This window comes from Aquarana catesbeiana, linkage group LG07 (assembly GCF_042186555.1).
Source record: "Aquarana catesbeiana isolate 2022-GZ linkage group LG07, ASM4218655v1, whole genome shotgun sequence".
Classification (NCBI taxonomy): Eukaryota; Metazoa; Chordata; class Amphibia; order Anura; family Ranidae; genus Aquarana; species Aquarana catesbeiana.
In genome coordinates this window covers 78,656,753-78,669,210 of record NC_133330.1, presented here as the reverse complement: position 1 = coordinate 78,669,210, position 12,458 = coordinate 78,656,753, and the positions used below count along the sequence as shown (strand labels likewise).

Below are 12,458 nucleotides of genomic sequence, written 5' to 3'. Positions count from 1 at the left end.
ACTAGTTTTTTTTTTTTTTTTGCTAAACAAACAAAAAAAAGACAGAAAATTTGAAAAAAAAACAAAAACGTTTTTCTCAGACTCTGTTATAAAGTTTTGCAAATAAGTAATTTTTCTTCTTCACTGATGTGCGCTGATGAGCTGCACTAATAGTCACTGATAGGCTGCACTGATGGGCACTAATGAGGCAGCATTGATGGGCACTAATGAGGCAGCACTGATGGGCACTGATAGGTGGCACTGATAGGCAGCACTGATAGGCTGTACTGATGGGCACTGATAGGCTGCACTAATAGTTGGCACAGATGGGGCTGCACTGATAATCAGGGCACGGATGACCAGTGCCCTGATTATCAGTGTAAACAATGCACTGACAGGCTTTCTGGTTAACAGCTCTCTTTTCCTCACACAGACACAGCGTGGGAGGAAAGGACTGCCGATAACCCGGCATGGCTGTTTATATCAGCTGTGATTGGATACAGCTGATCACATGGTAAAGGGCTGCTGTGATTGGATCTGAAGGACACTGCGGTCACAGAGCATGCCTGACGTGTGCCCGCAGAACTAGATGACCATGCTGTAAATCGTCTTTTGGCTAAAGCATGGTCAGAAAGTAGTTAAACTGGTTGTAAACCCTCACATATACCCAGTGAATTGACTAGCCTCAGGTGATACACAGAGATGAAACAAATCATACTACATAAGCTGTGCCTGTTTATCTGCAGCCCCAGCCTCCTAAAAGCACACATTTTACACAGCATTTCTCAACTCCAGAAGCAGGGGATGGGAATCTGATGTTATCCACTGCACAGTATAGAGCAGAGAGCTGAGTGTAATCTGAGATCTGAGAGGAAGAAATGGACACACCCCCCTCATACCAGCTCCTAATTGTTTCTCTGAGACCAGAAGCTGTCAGTGACACTCAGTCTCTGTGCTGGAAATGTAGGATCAAGTGCGTTCCCAGCATAAACACATGGCACTTATAAGTGGCAGCATGGAAAAAAAGACTACTTTTTCACTGGTCTTTGACAAAACACCTGTGCATCCCAATGAGGGAAAACACAGCCCTTGCACTGGTGTATGCTGAAGTACGCCCATGTATGCCAATTTCCCCAAAATTGTAAAATCTGCAGGCCAAGCTGATATGTGTACGGTGGTCATCAGCATCATCAGCAAATCATCATTCTTCTCCCCTCAGAAAAAGCATATTTAACTTTTACACTCTATGGTTGTTAAGGTCCTCTTTTTCAGTACTGTCACTCAAGACAAAGTAGCCTAACTCCCAACAATACTTTTTTGTATGTACTTGAGCAGTAATATAGAAAAGCTAATACAACCATTAGCCATAGTACCATTGATTTTAGGTCCACTTTATATTTCACTATCTATTTTCCTTTTAGCTACCCAAAATTTTTGTTACAGTTGAATTACCATTTTTGTCTTGCTTCAATGGCTGAAGCTGCCACATTATAAGGAATTCACTAAAGTGGACCTAAAGTCTCAAAGTGAACATTTGTTATGTTACTGGGGACATCTACTGTAGAAATGTTACTGTGCCTAAGCAGTACCCTTAAATCTTGTTTTCACAAAAAAAAGCAGTGCACTTCCTGATACAGTGGGGACGGAAAGTATTCAGCCCCCCTAAATTTTTCACTCTTTGTTATATTGCAAGCATTTGCTAAAATCATTTAAGTTCGTATTTTTTCCTCATTAATGTACACACAGCACCCCATATTGACAGAAAAACACAGAATTGTTGACATTTTTGCAGATTTATTAAAAAAGAAAAACTGAAATATCACATAGTCCTAAGTATTCAGACCCTTTGCTCAGTATTTAGTAGAAGCACCCTTTTGATCTAATACAGCCATGAGTCTTTTTGGGAAAGATGCAACAAGTTTTTCACACCTGGATTTGGGGATCCTCTGGCATTCCTCCTTGCAGATCCTTTCCAGTTCTGTGAGGTTGGATGGTAAACGTTGGTGGACAGCCATTTTTAAGGTCTCTCCAGAGATGCTTAATTGGGTTTAAGTCAGGGCTCTGGCTGGGCCATTCAAGAACAGTCACGGAGTTGTTGTGAAGCCACTCCTTCGTTATTTTAGCTGTGTGCTTAGGGTCATTGTCTTGTTGGAAGGTAAACTTTCGGCCCAGTCTGAGGTCCTGAGCACTCTGGAGAAGGTTTTCGTCCAGGATATCCCTGTACTTGGCCATATTCATCTTCGATTGCAACCAGTCGTCCTGTCCCTGCAGCTGAAAAACACCCCCACATCATGATGCTGCCACCACGCTTCTCCACACATACCGCTTAGAATTAAGGCCAAAAAGTTCTATCTTGGTCTCATCAGACCAAAGAATCTTATTTCTCACCATCTTGGAGTCCATCAGGTGTTTTTTAGCAAACTCCATGCGGGCTTTCATGTGTCTTGCACTGAGGAGAGGCTTCCGTCGGGCCACGCTGCCATAAAGCCCTGACTGGTGGAGGGCTGCAGTGATGGTTGACTTTCTACAACTTTCTCCCATCTCCCGACTGCATCTCTGGAGCTCAGCCACAGGGATCTTTGGGTTCTTCGTTACCTCTCTCACCAAGGCTCTTCTCCCCCCCGATAGCTCAATTTGGCCAGACGGCCAGCTCTAGGAAGGGTTCTGGTCGTCTGAAACGTCTTCCATTTAAGGATTATGGAGGCCACTGTGCTCTTAGGAACCTTAAGTGCAGCAGAATTTTTTTGTAACCTTGGCCAGATCTGTACCTTGCCACAATTCTGTCTCTGAGCTCTTTAGGCAGTTCCTTTGACCTCATGATTCTCATTTGCTCTGACATGCACTGTGAGCTGTAAGGTGTGTGGCTTTTCTAATCAAGTCCAGTCAGTATAATCAAACACAGCTGGACTCAAATGAAGGTGTAGAACCATCTCAAGGATGATCAGAAGAAATGGACAGAACCTAAATTAAATATATGAGTTTCACAGCAAAGGGTCTGAATACTTAGGACCATGTGATATTTCAGTTTTTCTTTTTTAATAAATCTGCAAAAACGTCAACAATTCTGTGTTTTTCTGTCAATATGGGGTGTTGTGTGTACATTATTGAAGAAAAAAATGAACTTAAATGATTTTAGCAAATGGCTGCAATATAACAAAGAGTGAAAAATTTAAGGGGGTCTGAATACTTTCCGTACCCACTGTACATGGGTGTGCCTAGGCACTTCTGTGTCTATAGCCTCATAGTTGTACAGTGTATCTGCAGTGTGAGATCTAAGAACCTGCTACTTCTGAATGCTATTCTCAGGAAATTTTGCGTGATATTTGTTGATGTCATCACTGCATGTCACCATTCCCCTTGCTGGAGAGTGGAGACTATAGAATGAGGAGGCAAAATCCTGCTTGTAACAACATGGATACCTTCATACAGAGATACAGTACAGAACAAGGCATGGTAAGGCAGCAATGGAGAAAAATCAGCTGCAGGGAGACATAGGCAACACTGGTGCCCAGTCCTTTGCTCTATGTTTGCCTTATTTGGGCACAGCCACCAGAATTCAGTTCCTCTTTAATTTTTGATTTTGATCTCTTCATTTGCTAGAAATAAACATATTTAATCATGATTCATTGTCAATGAAGATCCTGTAAGGTTGCATTCATACTTCTGCATTTTAGTATGGTTAGTACAGTGTGCCGAACAAAAATCCTTATTTAAGGGTTTAACGGTAAAACACACTTTCCAAAAAAATGGATGATAAAATGTCCAAAGCCTGTCATTCACCTGCTCTCTACTCTGCCCCTCCAGCGTTCACTGGAGCCCTGGGCTGTGGAGGGGGCGGGAGTGGCTGGCTCAGTCTCCCAGCAACTCGCTGAGAGGCTGAGCCAGCTGACACTCAGGAATCTGGGTGGATCCCGACTTTAACGTCAGGATCGATCCAGGGCCTTGACCTGCTCGGTGACTTCAGCCGACAGCACATACTTGCATACAGGCTGGTCTGAGTATTTCAAAAACTGCTGATATATTGGGATTTTCACACATGGATCCATCCTGCCTTGTATCAACGGTTCAGGCTGCTGGTGGTGGTGTAATGGGGTGGGGGATATTTTCTTGGCACACTTTGGGCCCCTTAATACCAATTGAGCATTGTTTAAATATCACAGCCTACCTGAGTATTGTTGCTGACCATGTCCATCCCTTTATGACTACAGTGTACCCATCTTCTGATGGCTCCTTCCAGCAGGATAATGCACCATGTCACAAAACTCAAATCATCTCAAACTGGTTTCTTGAACATGGCAATGAGGTCACTGTACTCCAATGGCCTCCACAGTCACCAGATCGCAATCCAATAGAGCACCTTTGGGATGTGCTGGAATAGGAGATTCACATTACGGATGCGCAGCCGACAAATGTGCATCAACTGTGTGATGCTATCGTGTCAATATGGACCAAAATCTCTGAGGAATGTTTTCAACACCTTGTTGAATTTTTGCCACGAATTAAAGCAGTTTTGAAGGCAAAAGGGGGTTGAAACCCGGTACTAGCGAGGTGCACCTAATAAAGTGGCCATTGAGTGTATATATTTATCCTATACACCTATATTAAAAAACATGATTTAAATAATCTTATTCATATGCCCTTATGTTTAGAAAAAATAGAATGGCAATGAGGTAATGGTATCACTACACTCTCTGAAAAAAATTTCAGAGAGCCATGTTGGTGAAGGACACTCCAGATATCAGGGAAAATATAACATTACACTTTCTTTTTGCTGTTCTTTGCATAAATATTTACTAGAGCTATCCTAAGGCCTCTTTCACACTTGTGCGACTTATCCTGCAACTTGGGACTGCAAAGTCACATGACAAGTCATACCCCATGATTTCCAATAAGTACCATTCATATCTGTGCGACTTCAAGTTGCACTGACTTCAAAGTAGTCCCTGTACTACTTTGGTCCGACTTTGATGCGAGTTACACAGGCATTCCCTGAATTTGTGGCAAAATCATGTGACTTTGAAGTTGTGGCAGTGTGAAAGGGGCCATAATGTGCGCTGCTGTGTGATAAGTTCACAAAGAAGGCTTTGTAAAACAGACAATCATGCCACAGGTGCTTGCTATGACTTCTCTTACATTATTTTATATCAATGAGATAAGTCTTCAGTTAAGTAAAATGTGCTTCATCTCATAACCAAGACGTTAGTTTTGTGTGGTCTTAGCTGTTAAGGTATCATTTATTTTCCTGTTAAAACACGGTTGTAATCATTTTTTTTTCTGATGTTTATTTAGCAAGTCTCAGTCTTTGACCAATGCCTTCAACTTCACCCAGTCATCCTTCTTCAGATCGACAAGCAATGAGGATGAAGCCAAAGCAGACACTATCCGCAATCTGAGGAAGTCTTTTGCCAGTCTATTCTCAGAATAATTGAGCAGATTGCCATAGCCAGTTCTGTGTAATAAGCTTCAGAAAAGAAAGGCTTCTACGCTTCTCACTGGCTCCTACGTTTGTGCTAATTACTGGTTGCTTCTAAGCAAATTCTGTAAAATGTAACCAATATCAATGTATAACCTACATGAATGTCAAGTTTCAAACTCTTCAATCAGTTTCCGTAAACTTTCCATGATATATTGCAGATGTCATCTAATGTACAAATTTATAGTAGAGTGATAAGCAATTTGCTAGCTGTCAGGATCCTTACACTTCCCTCAAAACGTCTTGCATTTCAGTTACAATTTTGCTCTGTAAATAACAAAAAAATTACAAAAATGCCAAGTGTGTGAACTAGCAACATTTACTGCATAACTCCCAACTTTTGAACATCGGAAAGCGGAACGCCCTGGCGGCTCATGTAGCGTGCTCAATGGCAATGAAATAAATATATGGCCATGTGGCCATCAAATTATGTTATGAGCATCCCTACTCCTTTACATACATAGGGAATCCCCTGCCTACAGCTCATTGGACCAGGAATAACAGCTGACTCCAAGTTCAGACCCAAAACCAGTTGCAATCTCATCTTTAGTAATGATAATGTAACATACAACATAGCATAGAGCAGCGATCATCAGTATGGAACATAAAACATAGCTTATATGAGTGCAGATGTTTGGAGTAAATACCTTATGGAAGTTATTGCCCATTGCTGGTCAGTGGGAGTAAAGTATTCCCAGCATCAGCTGTCAGTAGCAGTAAGATTGCCCATGTGTTTGAAGTTAGTAGTGGGGAGAATACCCTGGCATCAATGGTCAGTTGGGGAAAGAACGCCCAGTGGTAAGAGGCAGGCAAGAATGCCCCATCATCGGCCTTCTGTTAGAGGATAAAAAGCCCTGGTGTCAGCGGTCCATGAAATATTGTCCCGGCATCAGTGGCATCAGAGAAACGTAATGCCTAATGGTTGCTGTCAGTGAAAAGAACCCCTGGATTATTCTCCAGCATTGAGGTCATAGGGATAATACAAAAAAATAAATGGTCCCAGCATTGGTGCCAGTGGAATAGTAAAAAAAAAAAGTTCCCATCATTGGGGTGGTGGGTTCATAAAACAATCCCCAGCTTTGGTGTCGGTAAGATAATACAAACAAATCCCCAGCATTTGTGTCAGTGGGATAACCTCCAGCGTTATATTAAGCCTCTTATGATAAAGCGCAGCAGTTATATACACATATTTGTGACCATAAAAAAAGAACCAAACAAAACATATAAATTCAGTGTAGTTTAAAACATTGTGACAATCCCAATTTTGTATATATATCGATTTTGTGCTTCACATCAATTTTCTAAAGTGAAATCCAGTGATGGCTGGTGCATGTAGAATAGGGGCCAGACACATGGATTAGGGGGGTGGCGCACTTGCGCTCCTAATAGATGGGCCGCCCTTGGTGAAATAACCATGTGCTGCACACTCCGCCACCTCAAACTTCTCACCTGATGCTTGGACCAACTGAAACTAGGTCAGGATGCGCATTCCCCTTTAAGGGCATGTTATAGCCTGGATTGATATTGCAAGCCAAGATGAATCCATATATTTCTCCAAAGGCTTCCTATACCTCCACTTTTCCTTACCATGTCATTTATCATATTTAAATCTCCACAGGTGCTCAAAAAATGAAAGATTGAACAATGATAGTGTTTTCTGTATAAGCATATACATTTATTAACTGCTTGCCGACCAGCGCACGACGATGTACGTCGGCACAATGGCACGGCTGGGCAAATACGTCCGCTTTAAGACACGGCTTAGTGGGCATGCGTGTGCCTGCCGTGTACTCCGTGAGCGTGCCTGCAGAACCCGCTGACTCGATGTCCAAGGGCCTGCGACCATGTCACGGAGCAGCAGAACATACATGCCTATATAGACAAGGCATTTCCCTGTTCTGCCTAGCAACATGACAGAGATGTCATCGGGAGCAGTGATCTCTGTCATGTTCCAGTGAGGCAATTCCCCCCCACAGTTAGAATCACGCCCTAGGACACACTTAACCCCTTGATCGCCCCTAGTGTTTAACCCCCTCCCTGCCAGTGTCATTTATACAGCAATCAGTGCATTTTTTAGCATTGATCGCTGTATAAATGTCACTGGTCCCAAAATAGTGTGAAAAGTGTCCGATGTGTCGGCCATAATGTCACAGTCATGGTAAAAATCGCAGATCACCGCCATTACTAATAAAAAAAAAAAATAAAAATAAAAATGCCATAAAACTATCCACTATTTTGTAGACGCTATAACTTTTGCGCAAACCAATCAATATACGCTTATTGCGATTTTTTTTTTTTTTTACCAAAAATATGTAGAAGAAAACATATGGGCCTAAATGCAGAAAGAAGTTATTTTTTATATATTTTTGGGGGATATTTATTATGGCAAAAAAGTAAAAAATATTTCTTTTTTTTTTCAAAATTGTCGCTCTTTTTTTGTTGATAGCGCAAAAAATAAAAACCGCAGAAGTGATCGAATGCCTCCAAAAGAAAGCTCTATTTGTGGGAAAAAAAGAACGTCAATTTTGTTTGGGTGCAACGTCACACGACCGCACAATTGTCAGGTAAAGCAATGCAGAGTCGTATCGTAAAAGTGCTCTGGTCAGGAAGGGGGTAAATTCTTCCGGGGCTGAAGTGGTTAAACTTTAAGTAAAAAACACACTCATATGGTACTGTGCGCTGGACTGGTGCACCACAGATTATTGACTTTACAATGTCTCAAGGTGTGATTAGCAGCCGCACTTCATTTATTCAAGTTTGCACTGTTCCGTTAAGGTGTGGATGGAAACTGCACTGTGTATCACATAGACTCACACTGTCCCCTTAGGGTGATGTATAAACTCAAGGGGACAGTGTGAGTTCACAAGAACTATGCAGACATGGTCAGGCAGGAGATCATGGGACACTGGGATTTTAGTGAAATTTCTGGACACTTGAGGGGTATGTTCACTGTAATATTGTAGCACCAGGCACTTAAGCCCTGAAGTTTAGAAACAGATTTCTGCATAACCAATACGGGTCAGGGGCGGCACGTAGAGATCATCATATCATGCTGCTGTCAGTAACACATTCATGTGTATAAAGAGTTCTAAATTACCACCCTTCCTGGCATTCCAATCTCATTGGGTCCTCGTTTTTGTGCCTACACAGTGTGCACATTTTGTTAGTAGACTAGTTTTCTATGTACTTTCGTTTTACCAACTCCGAGGCCATACACCAAAATGCTAGCAGTGAAGGGTTACAGTTTCCCCTACTCATCTAGTTATTGAGCAAACTGTCCCATCCAGCCTCTCTGCTGCCGACCTTCCTACTAAATCAGCTGATATCCAAGCCATGGGTGGAACTGCAAAAATTGACTGAGTTGGATGGAAAATTATTGGCTGAACATTGACCTCATCTTATCAGATACAGCCACCATTCATGTTCACGGAAACCATGAATACCATGGCTATCTGCATACTATAGCCAGCATCCACACAGTTTAGCATGGATGGGAGAATTTATTAATTTTTCAGTGGCTTCAGCTGCTGATGGGAGTTGTAGTAGCATTTGGCATTTATACATTAGAAAGAGATGCTGTTGTCAACTACTGTTGACCTCACACTGAGCCTGGGACTAATGGGCTGCAGAGTAGGGAGGGTGGTGAAGATAAAAACATTAAAGATGGATGCAAGGCATATTTTTTAGGAAAAATTACACTGTATTTTGGATCAAGGAAGATTGCTTTGGGCCCTGGAGTATTAGTTCTACTTTTGATTTCAATAGTTTTATTGAATTTTAAAATTTAAATACAATAGTGCCAAGAGATGCAATAGAGTAAAGAACAAATTACCATGGGTAGGTGGTTGCCATGCGTAGAGTACAATAATGGAAGACAAATAGATAACAAGAATAGAGCGAACTACTGCATAACACATATAGTAGTGTAAGACCAGAGCTGTCTAAAACAAATATTCAGTGGTAGTATCTTAAGGCAAGTTATGAGATATCTGCTGATAGCAGAAAAGCCATTGTGACCAGTTTTCCTGAGCAGAGCCCAAAGTCTTTCCTATATTAGTTTTACTGGTGTGTCACAAATATACCATTCAGATAAGGTTGTCAACCTATGCAGCTAACAAAGCCCTTTTAAGACCTATGCTTGCTTGTAATAACCTGGAGAAGCGTGAATTAGCTGGTGTGTGCATGCAGCATTGTATCTTTCCAAGAAAATACCACCTACAATAGAATGAATGAATGAAAACACACATAGACTCATGAGAAAATAACTATTGCATTTAGGGGAATTCCGAATATGTACGAGTAATGCTCAGGTTCCTGAACGCATGACTAAATGGTTCATTATAACAGAGTATTTGTATTTGGAGTACAGTGAAAGAAACCACAAATGTGCATAATATGTTCCCAGTGGTTCATATAATATTTTTATGGTAGGCTCCTTAGGTTTAAACAACAAAAACTCACTCCACAAAAGCTTACATGTGTACATCAGATTGTAAAAGCACGAAGCAAAGTTCTCATTTTGTTCATCCAGCTAATTCTAAATGTATCTGACCTTTAAGTAATATCTGTGTTTTGGCTAGTGTATATCACACAATTTATTCTGCTGCTGGCAACACATCATATGCAGTATAATCACCAAAAGAGCCTTCTATTTACCCTTTTGGAATTGTTCACTAGCTGGTCTGGAACAGTATCAAATTTCCATCACTAGCGAAGAGGCAACATCTTGTTCTCCTGGCTAGCAGGGGAGCAGCTTCATGAAACAGGTAAGTAGTTTCTTAACAATCTGTGACGAGTAGTAAATAAAATTTTAAGCAAGCCCTCACTAAAGTCATTCAAGTCAGTAGCTTAGCTCACCCTACTTACCCATCTCTGCAGTGACTAAAGCAGAACTTCACCTTTCACCTAAAATTGTGAATTTCTGGTCATTCTCTTCCTCCCCCCTCTCCTCTCTCACATAGTAAACTTTTTATTTTTCAAGTAATGGGTACCTATTTCTGCCAGGTACCTGCTCCCTCTTCCGCTTTGCTCACCTAGGAAAACAGAGCATAAGCTGACCCCCCCGATCGCCCACAACCTCCTTGGACATGTCATACACCAAGTGTACCGCGTCTCATGCATGCGCAGTGAGGAGCTGGCTGTGAAAACCAGGAAATCAGAGACGGCTTCCCACAAGATGGGAGCCGAAAACCGGTGAACTGGTGAAGAACCAGCCCGGGTGAGGACAGCACTGAATCCCTGGGCTGGATAGTGACTTTTTACTAAAAAAACAGCAGCTACAGTATTTGTAGCTGCTGACTTTTAATCTTTTCAGAAACTAGTGAAGTTCCTCTTTAAGAACTTTCTATATTTTTATTTTCTAGGAGCAGAGTGAGCTGAGCAGCTGAGAGAAGAACTTGAAAGACCTCAGTGAGGGCTTGTTTGAAATTGCATTTATTGCTTGTTAAAAATATGTAAATACCTGAATGTCCATAGCCTGACCATGTGTTTCTTACCTTAAACAGTTCCTGTTGTCAAGACTGTCCTAATGGAAAAACTCAGGTTGATACAATTCGCTATATCTTCTGTTCTGAAGCTTGAAATCCCCAGGTAAAGCCTAGTACACACAAGCCGAATATGGAACGACATCGGCCAGCTTAATAAAAACTGTCCGACATTTGGCCCGCTCGTATGGCAGCCGGTCCAACAGAAGTTTGGCCGGCTTCTGTTGGATGAGCATACTGGAAAACCAGCCGCTGACCGGCTCCCAATCAGCACTCTCAGCCAATGGCTGAGAGTACTGACCGGAGTGTTCTGGCAGGGGGCCGTCCCTGTGTCACAACACAATAGCTCAGCAGGGGAGATCACTGTACTAACGTCAGATTGTTAGTACAGCAGCTCTGACCTGAGTGTCCAACCTGATAGTGTCCACTAGGCTTTAGGAAACCACTCAAATCTGGACTTTACACTGTGGAAGTACTCCTAAAAAATGCATAAATTATATCTGTCTCATCCCATGTTCTACACAGTTGCATGCTTGATACCATACAGTGATGAAACCCCTATATAATCTTAAAACCTTTTTACATGAGTAGCAGTACTGAGAATATAGCCCTTAAATACTGTAAGTACGACGATAAGTAAAGTTTTCAGGTGGGAAATCATAGCTGTGTTAGAAGATGTTTTGAAACATGAAGATATGGATTTGAAGGCATTTGTATTCATCCCATGATTCTACCAGGTCACAATAGAGATGAAAATAATCCCAATGATTAGCCAATGTGAGATCTCTTATTATTATACAGGATTTATATAGCGCCAACAGTTTGCATAGCGCTTAACAAAATGAAGGCAGACATTACAGTTAAATTACAATTTGGTACAAGAGGAATCAGAGGGCCCTGCTTGTTAGAGCTTACAATCTAAGAGGGAGGGTCAATTGATAATAGGTAGTAGCTGTGGGGGGTGAGCTGATGGAGAAAGTAAAACAGTGTATTAGTTAGAAGCAGGATAGGCTTCTTTAACCACTTGCCTACAGGGCACTTACACCCCCTTCCTGCCCAGGCTATTTTTCAGCTTTTAGCGCTGTCGCACTTTGAATGACAATTGCACGGTTATGCTACACTGTACCCAGATGAAAGTTTTATCATTTTCTTCACACAAATAGAGCTTTCTTTTGGTGGTATCTAATTACTACTGGGTTTTTTATTTTTTACTAAAAAAAAAAAAAAAAAAAAAAGACCAAAAAATGTGAATTTTTTTTTTTTTTACTAAATTACAAAATTTACTGACAGAAACTAAGTAATTTTTCTCCTTCACTGATGTGCACTGATGAGGCGGCACTGATAGGCTGAACTGGTGGGCATTGATGAGGCGGCACTTATGAGCACTGATTAGGTGGCACCGATGAGGAGGCACTAATATGCCGCATTTATGGGCACTGATATGTGGCATTGATGAGCACTGTTAGGTGGCACTGATGGGCACTAATAGGTGGCACTGATTGGCAATGATAGGTGGCACTGTT

General features: G+C 41.6%; 1 protein-coding gene across 1 annotated transcript in view; it reads left to right on the top strand.

Annotated features, from left to right (window-relative positions):
* Positions 1 to 12,200, top strand: part of SYN2 (synapsin II) — a 446,027-nt gene extending 433,827 nt beyond the window's left edge. Inside the window, exon 13 of the mRNA XM_073592359.1 lies at positions 5,269 to 12,200. Within this exon, the coding sequence (XP_073448460.1) occupies positions 5,269 to 5,404 (136 nt within the window). The 3' untranslated portion in view covers positions 5,405 to 12,200. The remainder of the gene's footprint in view (positions 1 to 5,268) is intronic.
* Positions 12,201 to 12,458: the final 258 nt, after the last annotated feature.